Raw genomic sequence first — 23,080 nt, forward strand, 5'->3', positions numbered from 1 at the left:
TTTAGGGTTTTGGTGTATAAATACGAGTGTGGTTTCTCACTGCTAACCCACCTGTCTTTCCATGGGGGCAGAGGCAGATAAAAGACGCAACACGGTCGATGCACGTGGAGCCTGGGCTGCATGCAGCTGTAGCACAGTCATCAATGTTTTCAGAGCAGTCGGGTCCACTCCAACCATTAACACACACACAAACGTAGGTCCCAAATAGGTTGCTGCATGTGCCTCCATTTTGGCAAGTATTAGGCTGCAGCCGACACTCGTCCACATCCTCTGTACAGTGCTGACCTGTGTAGGGGGAAGACAGGTGAACACGAAGAGGAAAACAATTTTAACAGGTTCATGCTTTGTGTAGCAACATAAATTTAATAGCTTAATGGATTTCTGGTCGAGAAACAGAACTAGTAATCTATTTTCAGATGCTGACCGTCTTGTGTAGCAAGTTGTTGTTTTTTCCTAACATAGAAAATATGTAGTAGAACAATATAATTAATTGACCATTTTTAAATATCTTTCTTTAGCATCTTGGAACACTGCTACATAAACTCAGACAGTCCCAAGGAAGTTGATGTATGCATGTTTGCTTTGTAAATAGAAAGCCTGCTTCACTATACAAGTGTGTTAGCAGTGACACGCCTTGCGTGAGTGCAAGCCTCAGTAACATGGAAAAAAAACTATCGGATATGGCTAGAATGTCTAGAGTATTAAAAACAGATAGACTGCTGTGGATGTCACAGAACCTTTTCTTTAAGACATCAGGCACATGAAACAATCTTTTTAAGACTGCTCCTAGCTTCTAGCATAACACATAAAATGTTTCTAAGAATACACCGTTTTCATTGCCTTGTGATCTCCAGCCACAAATCACCTCCAGATTAACAAGGAAACTCCTTACATTTGCATAGATTCTATGCTGGTCAAATTAGTATAATAGCCATAGACTGTATATAAAGATGGACGTAGCATCTGGCTCCAAAATTGAAGCCAACCCGGAAGTGTCAAAAACTTGCAATATCCCGCTGTCCGCTAGGGTTGGCTCCAAAAAGCTTTTTCTCCATAGACCCCAATTCATTTTTGGAAAAAATAAAATTTGATAGACTGATTTTCTACAGCTCAGGATTTTTTTCCCGTTAGTTTTCATGGTCAAAATGAGAGATCAGGTGGCCGATCTTAAAATAAATCAATGCTGAATTTTAAATAAATCGTTAAAGTTGGCGGAGCCAGGGGGCGTGGCTATACTTGATAGACAGCAACAGAAGCCTCTGCAGTAAAACGTGGGCGGGATAAGAGAGTTCTCAGCCAATCCAGCCCCTAGTTGCTCTCCGGTCCAGTCTGTTTGATGACGCTTTTTACGTCACTGGCTCCAAAAAATCCAAAACGGCGACCAGGAAGTAGCAAAATCCAGGCTTCATTTTCTCGCCGTTGAAACCAACGGGTGACGTCACGGTTAGTTGACGCCTGATAATAGCGTACACATGAACAAATCCCTTACCAGTCCACTCTGGAGGGCACTGACAGTTGTAAGTGTTGACTCCATCCATACAGGTTCCTCCATTGGCACACTGATGATCTGGACAGTCGTCGATGTTGTTCTCACAGTTAGTTCCATTGAAACCTGGCATCAAATACAAAGTCATTTATTTGATTATTTGCTGTGTTAAATATGTTTCCTTTTGGGAAAGATATTCTATCAGATAGGCTTTAGTATTAAGTATTACAACATGTCCTGGTAGTGTATAAACAGCAGCTGTGTCCATGTTTGTTGTGTCTACTGACCGTAGCAGACTGACTGCACAGTGTCTAATGCAACACAGTCGACAGGATCAGGCTGTTTGCACCTCAAACAACATATTGCAACAATTCAGAAACTCACAGCTACAATTATTTATATGTAAATACTAGTTACAGAATCAATCTTTTCCTTCTCCTATACTCAGTTTCCTAAACTGTGTCTCTCTAGCATTCTGAATTTCATCATGCTACCTGGAAGACAGTGGCATGAGTAGCTGGTTTCAGAGCTCTGGTGGCAGGTGCCTCCATTTAGACATGGTGAAGGTGAACAAGGGATGTAGGAGCTTTCGCAGTGTTGGCCCGTAAATCCCGTGGCACAGATACACCTGCAACAATGGTAGAGTTCATTTCATCAGTGTTATTTCTTTCAATCTTGGCAGAAACCATTTGACAATTCTTAAAGAAAACACCTCTATTCCTTTGCAGAAGTCTTCCAGAAAATACTGTATATCGAGGTATTTTTCACATTTGGTTATTGCAAAATAGATTCTCACTTGTAAGAGCCAGGGGTGTTGACGCATACGCCCTCATTCTGGCATAGGAAGGGTGTGTCTTCACATTCATTTGTATCATTAAGGCAGCGTGGACCTTTGTAGCCGGGAGGACAGAAACACATGTAGCTACTACCAGACGGAGAGCTGCACCTTCCACCGTTGGCACAGGGACTAGAGAGACAGCTGTCCTCATACTCACACCGTGGTCCTGGAAAGAGGAAGGAGAGGGAAACAGCAGCGCATTAAAGCATTAGCTATACTCTGTACCATTTGAAAACGTGACCACTTCTGGAGAATTTTGGCTTATACAAGCTTATATACAAGCAGAAAATCTTATATATTATGGCTTATATACAAGCAGAAAAGCAATATGCAATCAAAAAACATGTTCCCCATTTGGTCCTTTGTCACTAACATCCAGCAATTGACTGTACTTTCATATTGTCTCATTATCATTACAAGAAATCGCTGGTCTACGATTTGATGGGGTAGATATACTAACTCTTTCTGTCTTCACTAATTTTAAATTACAATAACGCTGATTTCACACTGCTGCGGCTGTCAGTAACCAGTACTTCGTTTCATTTGAATATAATTATATATAAATGAGGATTTGGCTGCAATAAATCAAAGTATGTAAAGACAAAGTGTCACTGACTGAAGTTAGAACAACAAGGCCTTCGTCCTCTCAGTGTGTCTCTCTCACCAATTAGGCTCCACATGTGAAAAGTCTGTACATGTGGGAAGACAAAGCCAGCTACATTTTACATCTAGAACTCAGTACATTTACTTTAACTGGCAGTTATTACAGGCATACAGCGTGTACATACACATGTAGTGCTGGGGTCACGCAGGGCTCAGGGACTAGGTGGACACACACCAACACACAATATGATGCAGCCGGTTGTATGGACATTGGGTGTGCAAGGCAAAGCTTTGGTAAGTAAATATATGGAGAATAGAGATCGACGGCACAGTGCACATCAGGAATATGTGATGAAAAAGAAGTTGCAAAGGGATTGCTTCAAATTAAGAAGCAGAATCACTTGCGGATTGACACTAATTGTTCTTGAATACTGCAAGAAAAACTATTAGCATCTATTCCCTCAGTTGCTGATAACTAGGCACAAGCCTAGTTGTGACAACACTGTCACATTCAAGGGAAAGTTGCTTAAGTTCAAGGTAATTTTGCTGTATGAAAAGTTTAGAAAACCAGGAAGACACTTGTCCCTTGCCTCATGGCCTAACTTCTACATTTTTTAAAACTCTGTACAGTTTTGAGACGCTCTGCCAACACACAAACGAGATGAGAAAAAAGAAAAAAGTTATCCTCAGTAGAAATAATAAAAAGATATTCAGTTGGCTGATGGTGTTAGTTTTCAATAACCTGCTTGAAAGCTCCAGTGGCAAAACCATTTTGTAAAAACAATCAAAACACCACAGTCAGATTATCTGCATACAGGATAGTTAAAAATCTATCAGCACTCTGGTGATAAAAGTCAGATATCAGTACTCTCACTCAGAGAGGTAATTGAACAGTATCTCACCTGTCCATCCTCTGGCACATTCACACTCGTATTTGACAAGGGAGAGCAGGGTGCAGACACCTCGGTTGGCACAGGGGTTGTTCGGGTAACATGTGGAGTTCTGGGGTGTTTGGCAATGTTGTCCGGTGAAGCCAAGAGGGCAGGTGCAGATGGCGCTGCCTGGCACAGGTACACCAGCAGACATGGACACAGAGCAGTTGCCTCCATTCAGGCAGTAACCAGGTTGACAAGGGTCCTTATGGTGGCAGTACTCACCCAGGAAGCCTGGCGCACACCTGGATACACACAAAGTAAAACACAGAAATGATGAAGCAGGCAAATGCACTTGGGATTTAAAGCTATTCATACCTTGATGCGGACAAAACAACAGAGAGATGAGCTGAAAAAGTAGACAAATATGTGTGTGTGGTTGACAGCGATGCAAACAAACAAAACAAAAGAGTGAGTTTCAGTCAGGTGGATGTCGTGTACCACATCAGACAACTGCCACCGAGAGCATTGATGGAGTGTTGAGAGTGCACAGGAGTCCTGTAGTACACACTCGCACATCAAAGAAACAAATGAACAAGCACAAGCAAACACTACGATCTAATACGCAGTCACTGATGTATAGTGATCTAAACAACAGTACGCGGGGAACCACATCCCTAAGTAGGAGTATTAGCAAAATGTGTGGTTGTGCATCAAGAAAAAGTGGCTGTTCAATTACTTCAAACATCAAAGGTCTGATAGACTGCATTTATTATCTACACATGTACGTATGCACACACGCTTTTATGCATAAACATAATATACCCACACACATGATTCCAACTCTTGCACAACGTACACTGCACTTTGGTTTTATAGTTTCTTTACTCATTGTTTCTGACTATAATATTCTTCTATGTTTAAGGAATGTTTACATCATGTCTTGCTATTGCACAGCTTTGTGAAAAAGTCACTTTGATTTTAACTGCATGTACTGTGAGAGCATGTGAAATAAAATCTCTTGAACCTCTTATTCAGTGCCTCTATCGCAAGAGAGATGTAATCGTCTCTAGTCCAAGGCCACATGCTCACCCGTGCACACAGAGATTCACATGACCATGAGCTTCTTCACAGAATTAGGGGGTTTGTGCCTTGCTCAAGAACCTTTTGACATGCTGTTGGGATGAGAAAATTGACCCGCTAACCCAAAGATTACAAAAGGAAGAACTCTGAACCCAGAGTTGTAGCCCTATATACCCTGCTAAGAGAAAAGGCAGAAGCTGGGTTTAGTGGACGGGTTAAACTGGGGTCACTGCTGACAAAGGAGAAGTTCAGAAGCAGAAGGATGTGAGGTGCAGCTATCTGGAAGTTGTTGACTGAACCTTGGCAGAAAACTAAAGTAGAACGCAGTAGCAATAATTATGGCTCAGTAAGAGATGAACAATATTGTGGCTAACAGATAAATCTTGTTGACATCTACCCAACTGTGTCCAAAGTATAAGAAAGAAGAAATGAAAACTGAATGGTGTATGACTTTAAGAAAAGCAACGCTAACATGTCAGTTAATGTGTATGACCGCATTTGGTCTACATATTGTGCGTATGTGTGTGCCTGTTTTTTCTCTGCATATTCATCACCCGCTTTTTTCAATTTCATTTTTTCTTTTTGTGATTCAGCTGTATGCCGAGCGGCGATGAGAAAAATTACAGTATTACGCAACACGTCCACCAGGGATTAGCAGAGACGCACAATGCTCCATTCGTCACTTTTAACACTCCGTTTTTTTCTCAGTCCATCCCACTTTCACTCACCACTTCTCTGACTGACAGTATTTGGTCAGAGGTGTTATTCTGTTACTGAGCAAAAACAATATTAGACAGGTAATTTCCTGTGCATGTTATTTTATTCTGAAGTCTGTGTGTGTGTGCGGCACATGGCTGACACGCTGTCTGGGGACTGTGGGCGACAGAGCGGACTGCTGCCTCTTACAGAGGCCTCTAAACCAGCCTCCCTAGAGGGGCTCAGGTAACACAAAAAGAGAGGAGAGATAGATCACAGTGCCCAACTCACCACACACTCACAGGCAAATTAATACCCTCTTTCATAACAATTCAAATGAAAAAGAGTGAATAATTAACTTACAGGCAGAGCTGTATTATGTAAAAACATTAAAGGACAAATGAGAGATCGGTGTTGTAACCCATATAACTTTTAGATGAGACAGTGTAGATGGGAATTAGTTGAAATTCAGTCTAATGTTTTCTGACTCATTTATTACAGGCACCACTCCACCCCGAAGCAGCTTGAAGATATTAGGCCTTTGAGCATGGGGAAAGTGGGAAAGTCGCGAATCATGCCAGGAGAAGTCTCACAGATCAATCACATTTGTAAAACTTCTGCTGATACGTGTGAGTCATCCAGTGTGTTTTTTTTCAAAGACTGCCGACATCGGAGAACAAATTCCCACTCTAACACATGCACTGCATATTAAATATGCTGACATGTACACATAACAATAAAAAACACTAACTGAAAACATATTGAGCAACATGTTCAATGTTTTTATAGTTTTCAATTTGTTTAGACTGGGTGTGTGTAGATTAAATACCATCAACAATTTAGCTTATCCTACTACTGTTGCCAAAACTCACATATGATCTTATTCTTCTGTGTCATAGATGATAGAATTGTTGACCAAAAATTATAAAATCCATATCAGTGAGCCAACAGTCACATTCAGTATCATGTTCCTTCATTATGATGACACTTGGGTAGTGCAGCTTATACTGAGGTCAACAGGTGCGTTATTTATTCTAGTAGAAAAAAGTATTATGAAAGTAAAACCGTTGGGAAACTACTCAGCTGGTTTTTGAAGTTAAAGTACATATTTGTTGACCAAAAGGAATCAATGCAAGGGACACTGTGTAGTACTGAGAGCCAGAGCAGCACAACGTTGGGTTTGTTTTTAAAGTAAACATTTGTAGAATATAATCACCAAAGGCATCTGTTAAATGTCTTACGTGGTTTTTAGCGATATCTTTAAAAAATCTTGTATTTGCACATACTGATTGTGTTGGTAAACAGATCAACTGAAGTGATGCTAAATCTTCAAAGAAAAGACAGACTTGATGCATCTTCACCTCAGATTAGACATGGCCGCCCTCCCTCTCCCCCGTCTCCATTCCTGTATCAGCATGTCTGCAGTGCAACCCCTTACACACCCCAAAACACATGCCTATACACAAACACACACAGACATAAATACACAAACAGAGTAGATGTCCTTCCCGGCTCTGACTCCCCACTCTAAACACAAACACAGCTTGGTCATGATATCACAACAAGGCGGCCGTCCTGGGAATTAGGACTGCTCTTTTTTCTCCCAGACAACCTCTCCGCCCTCCTCTGTGAGAGTAATGACACGGCCCTCTGCCCTGTGACATACATCACATTAGCAGGCTGTCACACAAAGAACACCGTGTCCAGGTTAATACCAGGTTTCTGTTCCACTGGGAACATTTTACATATTTCACTGTAAAGAAGTATGGGGAATATGAGACGCAAGTTCAAGGTAAAGTATCATCACCTAATGAGAGATGAGAAACTCAAAGAGTATGCTTTGATATAGACTTTAGCTCAAAATATGGATATTTTTAGGTAGAGATTATTTTTGGGCATTACTGTCAATACAGAGGAGAGAGAAGGCATTTGTGCCCATACTAATCTGTCATCAAGTTGCTCAAATTTTCTTTAAAACATCTATTTTTAGAACTTATTTTGCTGAAAATAAAGCTACTTATTTCCTGCTCTACCTATCACAGAGGTCTCTTTGAACTGAACAACGCCCTTAAAGTATTATTTGCTTCTTTGAGACTTTAGTGAATATTCCAAAGTGCTGACAGCACAGATGCATGGTAAGTTCTATTAATTTCAATCGCTGCTATCTAACCAGTGTTGACAGAACCAAATGCAATGGCGTCAGGAAACGATACCCTGTCCTTCAGGTTTCACTACCAGATAGAGAGTTCATTATTAGCCCCTGGCTCTATCATTTGTGCCTGAGGCAAACAGACAAGGCCGTGCATGATTCACATTACTGCCAGGGAGTGGTGTCTCACAGAAGAAGGGATAATCCAACATACTGACACATTCGTCTGTTGCAAAAAACAACGCAGGAAGCAGCACAATTCTTCTGACAATTTTTTTACACACAATACAGAATAAAGGCAAGAATTTGCACGTAAATTAATTCACACAGACACCTATGCACACACAGTAAGCTCTACTTTCATTAACAACACAACGGAGAGGGATTTTGCAGCCAAACTCATCTATGGGATTCTTTGTTTTGCACCATGAGGACTTTTTTTTCCTCCCCTTTCCTCCATCCTTCTCTTACTGCCTACATTTTCCTGCAGCCTCTCTTTCCCTCTCTTTCTCACTCCTCCACCTCTCATTTCTAACGCACTCTCGAGGTGTCAGGTTTCTACAGCTGGTTCACATTAGCGCCCCCATCCCATGCGCACCCCTTCCTCGCTCTCTGTCTGCACTCCTGTTCTCCTTCGCTCTCGTCTTCCTCCTCCTCCTCTACCTCATGCTGACCTCTGCCTATCCTGGCAGGCTGTGGGGGCTTTAGTGAGCTGGGAGGGGTGGGTTGATTCACATTAACTCATGTAAATCATTCCTAATTCCTTTGTCCCAAAATCCACAACTGATTCTCCTTTCTTTTGTGCTAACTCTCCATTCTACCGCTCCACCTTCAACTACAAACCTGCAACCCCACCACCTCCTCCTCCTCCTCCTCCTCCTCTCCCAGCCACTATTCCAGTCTCAGCGCCGCTTATTAACTCCATCATGCTCTCCCCCTACGGCCATCACAGAAAAACAGCGTGAGAGAGTAAGAGGGAGAGCATAAACCTGCTCACATTTCAATCCCCGGATCATTCCCTGGCTTGGCTAGAGCATAGGTGGCCTATTTACTGCACCGTATTCCTGTGTGTGCATGCATGGACGTCACAAGATAAGTGCAGAAGACGTTGCTGGCTGTGTTGCTGCTTCTGTGCAAGATTTCTGGATTACTTAAAAAAAAAAAACTTATCAGGGACATGATTGTTACGTGATATAGTTCCTGTTAAAAGAGCTACCGCTGTTCAAACTGTAGCTGCAACTTAACCATTCAAGCACACTTGAAGAAAGTTGGATACAAATCCTGAAACTGCAGTCTTGCCTGTCTGGAATCATTACTGCAATTTTTAAATCAGCATACATCATGAAATAGAAAAAGTAGGGAAGAGTAAGCACGTGCTGAAAGAAATTGACTCTGTTAGTCAATTAGGGAGGGCAAACTTTCCTATGTCTAAATTATTAACTTTTTTTATCCATTGTGCTACCCGGATCATTGAGATGAACCCAAAAGTGAGTTTTACAGTGGAGCCTGCTTTACAAGTTTGCCAAGACTGGATATTTTATGCTAACGTAAGTCACATTACCATTGCACACCTAATATATATATGCTCCGGCACCATTTCTACGCAGGCAGACATGTCATCTGCTGCTTTACCTATTGTACACTAGAAAACAGTTCAGAAAAAGATCAAAAGCAGTGCAGACGTGAGCAGCAAACCGGTCCCTTTTTACTTCCTTTCAATCTCACTTGCAGCCCCCACTTTTATCTTCAACAACAAGCTTTAAGAAGTCGTGAATCTATAAAAGTATGCTAAACACTGGCGGAAATTCAGAAAGGTTTCTGAGTAATACTAGCACCTCAGCCCCCAGCAATATAATGAGGAGGAGTCCCTGTTCGCTTACAGTAGATAGACAAAAGACACCATTTGTCCTGTCAGGTCTTTGCACTTTCACAGCATAAACATAGCATGTGGACACTTCAGCAGTGAAACAGCTACGGCCACATAGGAGTGTCACATGTAAGAAAAGGGCCTGTTGTACAATGGAAAAACTGAAAGATGTTAGGGTTCAGTTAAGGGTGACTTTTTCAGGGGGATGGAAACTATGAATCTATTACTTAATAGTTTCACAATTTGGAGGTGTACCTTTCACACACTGTCATTTCTCAGCATAGTTTTCTTCCCTTCATTGTCACAGAGAAAAACAGAGGCAGCAACAAAAAAAAAAAACTTCTCAGAGGTGGAGGGTGTGAGTTTGATGTCAAAGTTAAACAGGAAAAAATACAAGAGAGAAAAAGAGGAAGGAGGGTAAAGTGAAGAGGTGGCAATGTAGTTGAGATAAAAGCTAAAAACCGTAATGAGAGAGCGAGACAACCCAGAGAGAAGGACGAAAACAGAGCAGGAAACCAGGCAGTCGGACGAAACCATCAGAGTATATGGATAAAGGAGGGCAGAGCAGGGTGGAGTCCGCAGTAGGGTCATGTGGTAAAATCTCAGGCTGTGTTTAGAAACATACCCAAAAAGACTCATCTGAGCGTCCGTGGCGTAGCAAAAAGGACTCGTTCTGTCTCTGAACGCTGCTTCTGACTGTCCCTGTACATTGTTCTGTCATTATCCTGTTTCTTGGGTTGTTTGAAGTGGAATCTCCCATATTAAGTCTGTTGGCCTAAAAGATGTCCATATCTAAGTTTCCACTATGCATAGTCCACTATAGGCTGAGAATATGTCACACACTCTCCAAATAAGGTCACCTCTTGACTGAGATTCTAATTTTTCCAGATAGTAAATTTACTGTTGCAGCTCATGCAAAATAATGGTAATTTTCCATAAGGTATTCACGATTTTTTCATTTCAAACATCTGCTTTTCATTAACACTCATTATTGCTCGTCTGTTGATGTGTGTGAACATTTTTTTAACTAAACTGAATTGATAAAAGTAGCTTTTGTTTGATTGTTTTTTGTTTTGGCTTTTTAAATACTAAAAAAACACACTAAAACTCACATTAATCAGAACCTGTCCATATTTCAAAGCATGTGCGTATGATGTATGACCTAATACTGAAACTGAGGTACTTTTGACCTCAGTGTGTCACATCAGCATGTGACAGAGAGCCACTTGTTACCCTACTGAATCAGGGTTTATGGTCTGGTTGTTACATTCCCCACTCTTTTGAAAGTCTTCTTCTTTCTGACAGAGGGATCTGAATCTCTTTAAAGCCTCCTGGCAGCAGTAGTTTGCATTTCACTGCTTGTTTCATATTCTATTGTGATCCCCAAAGTGAGACAAATCCCAATGACCACTAATAAGAGCAGCACATGTTGACTGCACCCAGGCTTATGAGTCTGCACTTGTTCTGAAAGGATTAGTCGATTATACAATTAGTCATCTGACAGAAAATTAACTGACAACAAGTTTTTTATTTCATTAGTCTGTTACTTATCAAGTGAATGCGTGAAGACGTACGTTTGGTTTGGTCTCTGCCTCTCAAATCGCAGTGTTATCTGCTATTTTACAAGTCCTATTGTAAACTGATTATAAAAAAAGTGATGCTTACTCGCAGCCCTGATTCATAAACAGTCTCATAGTGACATCTTTTAGGCCCTTAAACATCCACTCAAAAGCCACATAGAGCCACATGATTGCCATCAAAATAATAAATCTAACATGCTAAGTGAACTTCAAACCTCTCTGTGACCACCATGTGAACTCGCTCCAGGCTCAAGGTGCCCCCGACTCTCCAGAGACACGCACACAGAAATAGCACATGCACAAATACACAAAGAAACTCTTATCATTGTGGTTCTAGTCTCAACCACATCTATAGTGCTGGTAGCTGGGCTGTGAGAGGGAGATAAGTTTTTGGAGCATAAGAGCGGGAAATCACTGCTGTGGGCTCCAATCTCCTGCTTCAGAGTTTGTTGACTTTATTTTGGATCATATGCTTACCCCAGTTAAAACCTGTGTGACTGTGTGTTCCTGATAGTTGGGGGTGAATCAGGAACGACTGGCTTGAAGATATTACTCTACCATGGGTCTTCTTTGTCTTTTTCTTTCTGCATATGTCTACTCTGGTACTCTGGTCATTTTTAATTTTAAGAGGAACCATGGAAGTACAATCGCACCACAGGTAGTGAGGAGGTTGAGACCTTCAACATAGAAGATCAAATGAAGATTTTCAACAAAGCTCTACAAGCCCACAGATGTGAGTAGGAGCTGCAAAAATCATTATGAAGAAATAAAAGGGCGAACACCTCAACAGTGATTGCAGAGGCAAATGGACGACTGGTTAAATAGGAATAAAGACATAGTATTTACAGCTGTGGAAAGATTAAGAGGCGAGGTGAATTGTGTCCAAAGTCATCTGAATCCCTGAAGCAGTGGGAGGGACTGAGACATGGATGAATGAGTGACAGCTTGATAAAGGAGGCATAGCAAGAGGGAAATTACACTCCTCTCTGCACTTCTCCCTCGTCTCCCTTCCCCCTTCTTCACTGCTCTGTCATCATTAGTTAGGAGTTGTGCTTCGAGCTATTCCTCCTCAAATTTCCTGAGAAGAGACATCTTCTTTTGTTTTGGCCCTTTCTCTTCCTCTGTCTGCCCCACAGGCTAATTCTACCTGTCAGATCAAACAGGCAGCAGGTCTACACAACACAGTAACTCTCTCTCCTCACTCTTAAGAAAAGCAAAAAACAACCAAAAAAAAACCTTAAAGGCAAAACAGAAGCTCCCAGAGAAAATCAAAATGAGAGAGAGAAAAAAAAGAGACATTGAGTGGAAAGTAGACTTAATCAGTTTGCACCACAGGCCAGCAGAAGACAAAGAGATCTTGTGTGTAGCATAACATAATGCGTGTAGCCTCACTCTTGCTTGGATTGTTCAGGTATTAACCAAATAGTGAGTCAGAGTGCATGTGAGTGTCATGAAACCTCGGTAGCCCACAAACAAGATAACACTTCAGTTGTGTTGGCCAATATATCACCCGACAATATTTACGTATCCCTTCTGCAATGATGTAAGCTGCAAATACCTACCAAGCAAATTGACATTCACAAATCCAGACAGACTAACTCACAACACTTCTCACGCCCAAAGCTGATGGCTTGCAGTGTCACCGGTTGGACAGCTTCTCTGCACCTTGTTCTGCAAGGTGGCCAAGCGACCTCTCCCAAGCACCTTAACTTTCTCTCGCAATACTTTCCATGTCCCAAATGAGACACCTGAACTTGCCATGCCAAAAAAATCCAGGATATTTTTCTTGACATTTTGCAATTTATGCTTTTGGAATTTGGATCGTCTTTCTTGAGATATTCCCTTCTCAAATTTTATCTATCTTTAAGAAAAAAGTAGTGAAATTTAACTTAATCTAATTTTCTAAAATTAAATGATGGAAAAGAGACTAAGATGTATGGGAACTGGAGGTAAGTTGAAGACAAGCACAGAAGCGCTTTTTGTTGCCAAGCAAAACAGGCCCTTATCTCTACTGTGAAGCTGTTTCACTTGTCAAACAAAAACAATAGGGTCCTCACCTGTAGCAATTTTTATCTCTCTCTGAACTTTTTTTTTTTTTACTGTAATTACATAGACTGGAAACAGTTACCATCATCAGTCCTCAGAGGATTTCCTGAGCCTAGTTTAAGCTGCAGGAGTTTCTGAAGGCTCGGTGTTTCACTACGATGGAGGAAATAACATCATGTCAACTGAAAACAAGTTCACAGCTGTTCTTCATGTTTTTACTGTAGAAATGAAGCAGTGGAGAAAATCTGCCCAAAATTAGACCTGTCATGGGTGAAAAAACAGCCTGGAAAATGCCTACTTTGAAAGAAAATTACTCTGACCTCTTAAAATATCCTACAAAAGAGAGTGTGTGTCAGTGACTCAGTTTCTTTACTTCTACTAGATAAAAGCTTTAATGATGAAGGCTCTCTTCTCCTTGGACTAATAGTATCCTAGCAAAACATTACAAACAGGGCAAGTGTGAAAGTGTTTCCTATCTTCAAAAGTTTTTTTAATTGATATCTAAGAACAGGGTCATTTTTTTTAATCTTGTCACATTATAACATATCCTTCTTTGCTCGTATTTTGTTGACGTCAGCAACTGCCGTCATTATTTAAGCTTGTTTGATTAGCAAACGTCATACATGCAGGCATCTCTGATACCATCTTACATTACTGTCGTTACTCAAGATATTTCTCACTGCTAGTGCTGGTGTTGTTTGAAGCCTAGCAGATAAATGTCCATTTCACGATCTAAGCATTTTTCATATTGTGCAGAAACAAAAATTTTAATTAAGATGAAGCAATGAGACAGACTTTCTAATGCTAGCACGCCATATTAATTATCTGTTTAATTACACAGTTACTCTGTCTGACCCCAGGCATGGGCCATGTGACATAATTAGGAGGGTCTGAGCCAAAAGGCCACAGTGACTGTTTACTTACAACCGGTTGCCTTTAATACACTTTGGAGACTAATAAACTCTTAATTTGATTTTTACACAATGAGCACTCTGACTGGCAATGCAGTGCAGATGGGACCAGACAGGCTGGACAGAGGAAAGTGTGTAGATTTATGTGCACATAGAGGATGTGTGTATGATTGTGTGTGTGTATGTTGTTCATGTTTGCCTGTAGACAGATGAAAAATTTACTATGTAATCAGTCTAACACTAGGCCTGCTCTCTGTCAGCTGACTCCTGTAAAGTTGGAGACTACGTTCTGCACGTCTTTAGGGCACGATGCCTCTGCAATGTTCTTAATTGTAATGTCAATACCATAAAGTGGGGTCTGTGATTCTAGAGAAAGATACTATTAACCCTTTAAGCTGCAGTCAATTCCAGCCATTTTCAGTACAAAAAATCGCTAATATTCTATTTTTAAATTTTAAAAAAATGCCGAAAAATACAGGGAATATTGGACGCGCATCGCGAGGTGCATTTCCTTGAAAACGACCAATTCGTGGATTTTATACCGACTTCAGGACATGTTTTGGACAAAATAGTTTACTGGCTTGTGTCGTCTGGATGTAAAAGGTTGGATTATGGCCGTTTTTTGTGGAATATTTTCATCTGTGTGTAATAATGAACCCGGAAATGTGAGTCGCGCTGTGTGCGTTGAAGCCGTGTATAGAGAACGGATGGATGGATATTCGATTTTGTCGGACAAATGTGTTTTTCTCACCCGCTGTGGTAATCACATCTGAAAGTGGTTTATACCGGCGGATTCATGAGAATCTAAGCTTTCCATCGTCGTATAGTGTTTGTATAATCGCGTTTGCAGCCGTCGGACATTCTTGAAATTCCTATGCAAATTAGTAGGTGTACCGCCGGCGGTACACTGAAGTTTAAGGGGTTAAATGTTATTTAGCTTGTAGCCTTATTTAGATAGTTTGTATGTATCAAATTTGTGCAATGAAAGACTTTTCAGGACCAGGGCTGTGTGTACTTTTTAGTGCATACACAGAATGGACAGTGAGGAGATATTTGCTCATTGACCGGATTAGTAACACCACTGCCATCTTTAAGTCAGCTTAGTGGTCAGGAGAGAGGAAAGAGGAAACCGTTTCTGAGTAAGAGAGCAATAAAATGTAGGAGAACTTTAGCAGAGCCAGGCTTTTTATACAAATAAAATTATTAGTTTATTTGTACCAAAATTTACAAAAATATTAAATGTAATATTGTAATCTACAACTGAAATCAAATAGTGGCAAAGGCAATGAAAAGTCCATCATAAAAATAAAGCCTAAGACGATGCGGTCAAGCCTTAAAGACGTGTGCCAATAAACATTACCATAAAGCAGCTGATAATTTTGTGTGCGTGTTTTTTTTGTTTGTTTGTTTTGTTTGAGTACTTTGTTTCACAATCCAGCTGTTTCTACCACCTGTGAAACATTTTCACCTAACTTTAGATGTCCTTAAAATGGTCAGCATAGCTGTGTGTGTCTGTTAGATATCGACTGAATGTAGCTAGATCACATTGCGCACCATGTATCCTGGCTTCACTTCACAGGTCATCTTTAAGATTCTCTGGCTATCATACAATAGTTGAATTGAGTTAAAGAAAAAATGTTTTCCGTCACCACAAAAAGTCTGAAACACTCTCACAAGCATACATTCTCACCAACAGTCACATACTGTACACAGACCATGTGCTCCTTTACACCTGCAGTATCTCTATTGACCTTCAATTAGACAGAGAAAATGTCAAACACTGATTAAGGAAAGCTGCATTCTCTTTTCTTTTTAAAACAAGTAACAGAGTGCTGAAATTCCAAAAAGTCTGGGAACGGACACACAGCAGGATTCTCATCACATTTGATGAAATATGATCAGGTTCATGAACCAGCTATGGTGTGTTTTTGTTGGGAATTTGGCTTGGGAGTGGCAAGGCAATTAAAAAGATAGCTCAGTCTTAATTACAAACTAGGCTACCCTGTCAGAAAGTGGAAGCCTTACATCAAACAGGCCATTGCGCTCCTTCATGCTGTGGCACTTTGCCGTTGTGGTCTGATTACACCACTGCTAGCAGAGCAGACTTATTTACAGATTTGAAGTTGTTGGTCACCACAAACCAATGCTAAGAATTAGAAGTCTGCATTAACATGTGGGTCAACAATGATTAACCTACGGGCTTTTTAATTCAGTCCATCAAGGTTAAGAGAGTTTCTTACCATCATTTTAACTGAATAGGTGACTTTCTCATGTAATATGAATGCCTCATCACTGTCTTGAAATCCCCTAGCAAAAATAAATCAGTGGGCAAGAAAGTATCTTGGCAACACCCAGAGCTATCATTTCTGTAGCAACAAGAGTAAGTAACAAAACCCCCAAAACGTCCCTGAAATAAAATCTTGGAGATGGAAATGTGTGTATTGGTATTGTTCCCAGTGCTGATGTACTTTGTCAGACAGAGCAGTCTATTATTCCCCCTTTCGTGCCTGAGCAAAGCCTCATGGTCCCGTGAAGAGGCTGGGGTTGATCTAAAAACCCTGTTTCTTCTTGGCTTTCACATCCAACAATCCCCTTATGAGGTGTGTCTATTGCTTTAGTCACATTTTTTAATACAGTATTGTTTCAGAGTTCACATAAGTTAAAACTGCAAAATCTCAGCTGGTGAATCTTACCTGCAGTATTCGGTGCCATTGCTTAAGGTCAGACATGTAGCGTTGTTAACACAAGGCGCTTTATCATCCATACATTGTAGAGCTGCAAGAGACAAGAGAAAAGTTAGACAACTAGACATGTGTTCAGTCAAAATACTGACAATATTTTACTTAATTACATAAGTTACTGATATTTCTGACTAAGGCTATTAAAGCCTTTATTAACACGTCCAGTCATTCTTGTTCCCATACTGTACCACATGTGTGGTTTGTAAGACAATCCTCACACCCTAAAAGAGTAAAGGAGTAGTAACAGTTTCAAGAACATCAGTTTCCCCATTAAATGCCAATACACATTGGATATGATTCCTACAAAATCGTGTCAGTTATGCAGTTCAGGTTTAACTGTATGGATTTTACATCCTATCTTGTTCTTCATGTAGTGCGTCTAGAGATGATGACAATACTGTTGTCATGCACAAAGAGGCACAAATTAAAGTAAAATATGTTATTTTTATTCAGATCAAAGAAATAGCCTGTTTAAATGACTCAAATGCTCCTCAGGAGGCTGGTCTCCCCCACTATGCCTCAGTGATGCTGAAATTCAAATGTAAAACTCATTCAGGGCTTTCCCCAGAAACATGGTTTCAGAGGTGTTAGGACCCCTCCACCCCCACGTCTCCTTCAGGGAAACCCTCCATGTAATCTATTATTTTTCCCCCTCCTTTTTACAGCAACACAAGGTAAGGGGTTCCCTACCTAGCTATCCAGCTATGCAAAGCCAGCCTGGAATCAGGCACTGGTCACAGACCAGCCGGATGGGCAAGACAACAAAGCTCAACTATTTCCTCAGCAGTAAGGCACTTATTGCCAGACACATCAGCCATTGTGTGGTCTTCAAGCTGCCAGAGACACATTGGCTGAAGAGGTCTTCATGATCAGTGTCAGCAGACATGCCAAAAAGAAGTGTGGTGTTCTCAGTCTTTAATGACCAATCTGATATAGTACCCAAAAGAAGGAAGCTATTGTTAAATGTGTGAAATTAATTAGGGAAAACTGCCATAAAATATTAAAACACTTGTTGTACAAATGTTGCTCAACATTCTATCTCATTTATAGTCTCACATGTTAAGTGGTTAAGAGATGCATCTACACTCTGCAGAACAGAGCTCTTTTTACAAAACTGAGGGTAGGTCAGCTGATTTCGAAGAAAGTCATTGCATTACAGGAAGTGCGCTCAGCAGTGGTGTTACTTCCTGCACCTAGATTAATCACAGTGTCAGTCAAGCTAAGGAGACATTAACTATTATTAACCCCACTTAAAATGATTTTGCAGTGCTAAATGTTGGACACACTGTTTATTTTCAAGTGCTGAAATTTAGGGTCTAGTCTCTGAATGGTTTAGTCAGAGACCAAGGGCAGACTAGAGGGAAGCTGACAGACATAGTCCATTAGACATGGAGATACAATACATAAACCACTGTGAAATCCATAATCCCAGTAGGCACACACACACACACACAATAGTGGGTATGAGCAGTCTTCACTGTAATAAAGTGTGAGTTGATATCACACAACTGCTATAGTAGAAGACACCACAGAAAATACTGTGCTATTTTGGGACTATTTCTGTTAGACACACTCTGTGCACATTTGCTACAGGCCATACTTAATAACACAATGGAGAAAAGACCTGCGACACATGGCAACTTTCATTTTTGGTATTAATTACATTCAAGTCTGAATTTAAAGCAAAATCATTCTTCATCTGGTTTCAAGTAAATCGTAAAAAGGACTTCAGATTTGATTAGTATGAAGCAAATCTGGCCAACACACCACACGGTAAATGGCGCAACATCCAGCAGACAACTGCAAAACTGAGTACAGCTGAAGGGAGGGATGAATGAAGAGCTGAGAAGAACAATGTATAAGACAGAGGGAATGAAGGAATGGAAGCAAAAGAACCAGAGAGAGACCAGAAAAAGCTGCTCTCATTCCCCAACTGGTTTGACGAGCTTCCCATGCAGGCTGTCGTAATGCCAGATGCAATGATTTTACCAGATTTGGGACAGCCTGCCTCCTATTACGCCATTTTAAGAAACACACACTCACACAAACCAACTACGCCAAGTTAGACAAGTCACGTATTCCCTGACTGAAAGTTTGGAGAGCGTTTGTGCAATCCGTCTCACTAAAATAAAACAAGAAGTTCACCCTTATTTCACTGACTGACTAACGCATGAAATCCAAACTGGAAACACCAGCATTGCATCCTCCCAGCCTAGCTGTTCTCACACTTCACTATCAATGAACCACGGACAGGAACTTTTCCCAGGAATGAAAGCCTTGATAAGACCGGATCGACAAAGTCAACAGTGAAACTACAGCCAGATGGTGTGAGCTGAGAAGAAACACAGAAGTTACCTGACTGAATGAATACTAGTATTTGGACTCTCTTTGATTACAAGTCCTTTTTCTCACTCACTACAATCCAGCTGTGAGTGTTTACTTGTATATGTGTGCAGAAGTGATGGAGGAAAAGAAGCTTAAGTTGGCAACACATGCAGATTTAAAGCAAGAGAGTTACAGCGTTTGCAGTCTGGCGGACGGAGGAGATCTGTGTGTGATCCCTGCTGAAGAAATTTGTATCTGTAGAAGTGTCATCATCCTGTCTATGAAAACAGATTATTTTTTAAATTGACTTAATCCACCTATATAATATTAGTCACACTCAAAACTCTGGAGCACAAGACATCTTGACAACTGTGAACAAGTATAAAAACTTCCCAAGACTACAGACTTCATTTGATAAACTGATGTATGACCAAAAGTGAGCCTTCTTCAGAGGGGACTAAATGACATCACATCATATTTATTCAAAGCTTCTGCAGATCCCAGACTCAGTCTAGACAACTGCAATGAAGAAAATCCTAAAGAATCACATCACACTACATAGCAAGTACAGCTCATATATCACTGATTCAAACCGCTATCCTTTGAGACTAGTGAAAAATGAATGTCATTAAATATTCTACAAATCATATTACAAAAAAAGCATTAACGACCATATTTCCATTCTATCAGAAAGCCAAAAGGATCAAAATAGCAGAAGCAGAGTTGGATTGATTCACGGGCCAGCTGGAGGTCACACCAGCTGATGAAGGCTCTATTGGTTAAGTTGGATCAGAGGAGATTTCATAACTAAAAAAAAAAAAAGACATGAACTCCAGCAGAAGTAATATATATGTTATTATGGGACTTAAAACACTTGCCTGTGTAAAATCAAATACCACAAAGGCCTGCTTTCTTTGTATTCTGAATTTTAAAAAGCAGTTACATAGGTTGGCGCGTGTTTAGGACAAAGTAAATTACTGTCCTGTATGAGAAAAGCAATTAGCTAATCTTCACCAGCTCCTAAACCAGCTCTTGGCTTCAACACTGCAACACACCTTCTATTTTTCAGTGTATTTAGAGCGTTGGGAAAAGGCAAGCCCATCATTGTTGTTGAGACAGCTTTCATCATCAAGTTTTAAAGCAGACTGCCTTACATAAATGCACTAACTAAACCCAAGCAGGGTCTCCAAGTGTGGAACCCTGGAAGCCCCCTCAGAATGCGATATTTGTGTTTCTTGTGAATATCAAAATGACAAAACGAGAAATACAAAAGCCTACATGAAAACTAGATCTTAAAATTCCTGTTTTGACATCACTTTATGTTGTTTTTTTTAGTCAGACAAGCTGCATTATTTCAGATGGCAGTGTCTGTCTGTCGATCTGTCTGCTTAGCTATCACTTTGGTGTAGACTGAAATACCACGTCAACTTCTACATGGACTGCCACTAAAGTTTATACATACGGAGCGGTGCAAGAGTTTTTGGAATTCAAAATATGTTTTTTAAAAATGCAATGAATAGTTCTTGTTTATCATAAATATTATAGAAAGTGCAGTTAAAAAAAAAAGATAATCAGATCAATTTGGTGTCAGTACACTTTGCCTCAAAATAGGCAGATTTACACCGTTTTTCAAGGTACTTCTCAGGTACGTTGGTTAAAACATCTTTTTAAATAAAAAGAGGCCTCTTTGGGGTTTAGGCTGTCTCAGCTGCTTCTGTCTTTTCTTGTAATCCCAAACCGACTCTATGGTGTCAATGATCAGTTGTCATTTTTTTAATGAGGTTATGGCATAATGATTTATGACAAAGGTATTAAGTTTGCGGTTGTTTTCATGAATTTGGGACACCTCAGACAGCCACCTGATGGTACCACATGAAGGCTAAAAATCTAAGTATCTACAGGACCTAAAACTTGAGCACAGCAGAGAACATTCATGACCCCCGAAAATGAGTCCTACTGACTTTTATGATCCTCTGACTTTTCCTCTTGTATCACCATGAGAATCATTATTATTAGTGTAGTACATTATTAGTGTTTGATACAGTTTTCGAATAAGAGCTCAACCACACAGTTAGAAATTGTTAAATGACATTTTAGCTTCCTCCCTCCTTGAAAAGAATGAGAATATATAAACATGCACATATTTTTCATTTCAGAAGTCTGTTCTTAATATGCAATACATGCTAAAAGTTTCAACATCATGCTTGTGTAACTTGTCTATTGGACCAAGACTGGCTTCATAACAAGTTGTGGTGTCATAAATCCTGCTTTCATGTACTTGTGTTGAACTATGATTTTAGATGAGCACAGAGAAACTTTCCACTTTTTAAAGAGGAAGCTGAAAGCGGCCTTCTCATGTCAAACTAAGTATACACTGTTCTGTGTACTGAATCTCAAACATCAGCATTTGAAGGCAACAATTTAACGGACTGGCAAAAATTGTACACACATTTCTGGTCCGAAGGGGATGAACTGTGATCCTAAAGCTACTAGCAGGGGTGTGTGCTCCTAGTTTCCTTTAATCACAGCTTAAGAGAACTTCTGTGCACAATCAGCAGTACTTCCGGTCTTCTGTCCATTTAACTAATCACTTTCTACTAGAGGCATTTACTGGTCTGGGCTGCTGGACAACAACCTCTGTGTTTGTAAAGTACTCTTCAATACCTGGTCACATAAAGGTGAGTATACCATGAAAAATGGATGGTTTTACAATAATGTTTAAAATTACAACATTTGACTATTATCCAACAGATTTTTCCTGAAAATAACTAGTAAAAATCACAGAAAGTAAATAATGATTTGCATGTTAACTGTATAAAAACTTGCCAAAACTGTCAAAAATTTATTTATTTTTTTCTGTCTAGACATACAAAGGCAGGAACCACAGCTTCTGTATGTCTAGACAGAAAAAAAATTAGAAGCTTGTTGTCTCTGCTTGTTTGTGCTGCTTTATGAGTGGCAACACAGCGGGTGCGTAGAGAGCTCCTGCCTTGTCATGAGAAGAAAAAAAGACTCAAATAGGTAGAAATGGGAAAAATGAGGGAGCAAGAGAGAAGGAGATGGGGTCTGAGCTAATAGCTGTGGATTGATATGGGGAAGTAATTACGAAACTGCAGACAAAGACTGCACACGAATGGGTGTCCCTGCATCCTGGCACATATCCATACAGCGGAGGGCAGGAAGTTGTTCGCGCTGAGTGAGGAAGCAACCCCATTTCCTGGAATTGCTGTACAAGCCTCTATATCCAGCAGGCCAAACAGTTGTCATAGTAACTTGCAATAAAATACCCTTAGCTCAGCATGGAAGGAGGGAGACGAAGCTCAAACTAAACACTATTACCCTGAGGGAAGCTTTACTGGCCCACACAAACAGCGGCGGTACCAAGCAGACGAACCAGCATGGGCTTTAAAGGCTTTAGTCTTCCAGGTCAGCCTCAGTTTAAGGGTGGTGTCTTACTGTAAGAAACAGCTCAGTGCCAACAGAAACAGTAAAACATGTGATTAGCTGGGATGGCTCAAGCTGATCTTCAGGATTTTTATCAGGACAGATCAAGGCATATTTAAACACAACATGAACTACGTTATAAAACTTGATCTATTTCTGACCTATTTCTTATTGTGACTCATTGTAGGTGCACTGTCAAAAATGCCCCACTGCCTGATGCTAAATTAGTGAAACCTGTTCAACAGAAATTCACAAGCAAACCACACTGACTTGCAGAAGACATGATGATGGCAGTAGTTTCTGTTGCAAAAACCTTGATTTTGTAGTTACCCTGCTGACCACTCAACTGCTTTCTCTCGTAATTACTTGGAAAAGTCGGTAGAGTCTCAGCTGTGTATGGAGCAGGGTTGAGCTGTTTTGTTACAGCAGGACACCAGGA

The 23,080-nt window shown here is 40.4% G+C and overlaps 1 protein-coding gene across 2 annotated transcripts in view; it reads right to left on the minus strand.

Moving 5' to 3' along the window:
• The window catches only part of notch2 (notch receptor 2), a 46,611-nt gene that overhangs the window by 18,431 nt on the left and 5,100 nt on the right, over positions 1-23,080 (minus strand). For both annotated transcript variants that reach the window (XM_022205004.2, XM_051947063.1), the window contains exons 2-7: positions 16,825-16,906; positions 3,830-4,104; positions 2,283-2,490; positions 1,981-2,114; positions 1,490-1,612; positions 52-285 (exon numbers count right to left, since the gene is read on the minus strand). In XM_022205004.2, the coding sequence (XP_022060696.1) occupies positions 52-285; positions 1,490-1,612; positions 1,981-2,114; positions 2,283-2,490; positions 3,830-4,104; positions 16,825-16,906 (1,056 nt within the window). The remainder of the gene's footprint in view (positions 1-51; positions 286-1,489; positions 1,613-1,980; positions 2,115-2,282; positions 2,491-3,829; positions 4,105-16,824; positions 16,907-23,080) is intronic.

Source organism: Acanthochromis polyacanthus, chromosome 4 (genome assembly GCF_021347895.1).
Source record: "Acanthochromis polyacanthus isolate Apoly-LR-REF ecotype Palm Island chromosome 4, KAUST_Apoly_ChrSc, whole genome shotgun sequence".
NCBI lineage: Eukaryota > Metazoa > Chordata > Actinopteri > Pomacentridae > Acanthochromis > Acanthochromis polyacanthus.